Source organism: Sphaeroforma arctica, assembly GCF_001186125.1.
Source record: "Sphaeroforma arctica JP610 unplaced genomic scaffold supercont1.2056, whole genome shotgun sequence".
In the NCBI taxonomy this organism is placed as follows: Eukaryota; class Ichthyosporea; order Ichthyophonida; genus Sphaeroforma; species Sphaeroforma arctica.
In genome coordinates, this window is record NW_014038502.1 from 7142 (window position 1) to 8987 (window position 1846).

Genomic DNA, 1846 nt, shown 5'->3' on the forward strand with positions numbered 1-1846 from the left:
ATACATATACATATACATATATACATATATATATGTATATACGGATATAGTACACGGTAAAGCTACAGCCCATCATCTGGAACAGAGCCAAATGCCTACGCACTAACTTCTAAGAGCAACGTGTACAAGCACACACCTTTGAACGGCGAAGGTAGTCAAGTACGAGTACACACCTTCGAACGGCAAAGGTAGTTCAGGAGAGTGGTGCATCCCGATGACATGCCCAGCCCAAACACCGACGCGCTGCGCCCAACAGTTCGCTTGATGTGCTGTAGCACCTCCACAGTGTCTTCGTAGTGGCCATAGACGTTGAAGTACTGAATGGGGTACAATACAATGCCATGGATTGTATGGACAGTGTCTGTGTTACGGATAGTGTCTGTGTTATGGAAAGTGTCTGTGTTATGGATAGTGTCTGTGTTATGGACAATGTCTGTGTTATGGACAGTGTCTGTGTGGACACATGTGCGTATACAATCAGTGCACCCCTCGTGGAGACCACTCGCGTGCCATTGGCGTCCCTTTCCGTTTTGGTCGACACAGTGTCATGACAAAAGGCACTGACAGAATGACCATACTGAACCATACAAACTACTTATACACCTCATCTAAGTACCAAGGTCTGTAGTGTAATATACATATACAGCTACCTACGACTGGTATTTATCTGTAAACAGCTACCTGCCACTGGTATAATATCTGTACACAGGTAATTACCACTGGTATAATATCGGTACACAGCTACCTACCACTGATATACTATCTGTATACAGCTAACTATCACTAGTATAACATCTGTATATAGCTACCTATCACAGATATACTATCTGTACACAGCTACCTACCACTGGTATACTATCTGTATAAAGCTGCCTACCACTAGTATAACATCTGTATACAGCTACCTATCACTGGTATACTATCTGTACACAGCTACCTACCACTGGTATACTATCTGTATAAAGCTGCCTACCACTAGTATAACATCTGTATACAACTACCTATCACTGGTATAACATCTGTATACAGCTATCTACCACTAGTATTATATCTATGCATAGTCACCTATCACTGGTATAATATCTGTATGCAGTTACCTACCACTGGTATATCTATGTACAGTCACCTACCACTGGTATAATTTCTATGTACAGTCACTTATCACTGGTATAATATCAGTATACAGTTACCCACCACTGGTTTATCACCGGCTAAGCGCTGTAGTGGTATATCCTTTGAGTGTGCACGACGTTCGTACGAGATCACTCGCATGCCATTGGCGGCCAATTTCTTCACAGTAGACACACCCGGAGTGTCTTCGCCATCGCATGTGAGACCGTGGAACACTACTACGGTAGGTACGGTATCACCTCCTGTGGGGGTATATGTATTGTGATAGGTACTAATGAATATGCTAATACTCGAACTAACACTAGTATATGAAACAAATAATATACAACTACTCGTGATGTATGGAGCCTCGGCTGTAGGCGTTGTTTGGTATTGATATATAAATACTCGTCAACGGCATTGGAAGAGCCAAAAGCCGGCCAGAATACGCGCACGAGCATAGGCACATATATGATATATGTGCGACCCCACTCCACACACACGTAGACACACCTGAAAGCATGAGATAGACACAAACAAAACCTCGAAACACACGCACGCAGACACACCGGAAAGCATGCGATAGACACAATAACAGCAATTAAAAACAAACACGCACGTTTAGCTTATACCACATACTGTTTGACATAACACATGAGCGCACTCGTAGTTTGATTAGCTTATACCAAATACTGGTTGATATAACACATGAGCGCACCCATAGTTTGTTTAGCTT

General features: G+C 42.7%; 1 protein-coding gene across 1 annotated transcript in view; it reads right to left on the bottom strand.

Moving 5' to 3' along the window:
• The window catches only part of SARC_12080 (hypothetical protein), a gene marked incomplete at both ends in the record, with an annotated part of 2338 nt that extends 959 nt beyond the window's left edge, over nucleotides 1–1379 (bottom strand). Inside the window, 2 exons of the mRNA XM_014293820.1 lie at nucleotides 174–317; nucleotides 1195–1379. Coding sequence (XP_014149295.1) covers nucleotides 174–317; nucleotides 1195–1379 — 329 coding nt within the window. The remainder of the gene's footprint in view (nucleotides 1–173; nucleotides 318–1194) is intronic.
• Nucleotides 1380–1846: the final 467 nt, after the last annotated feature.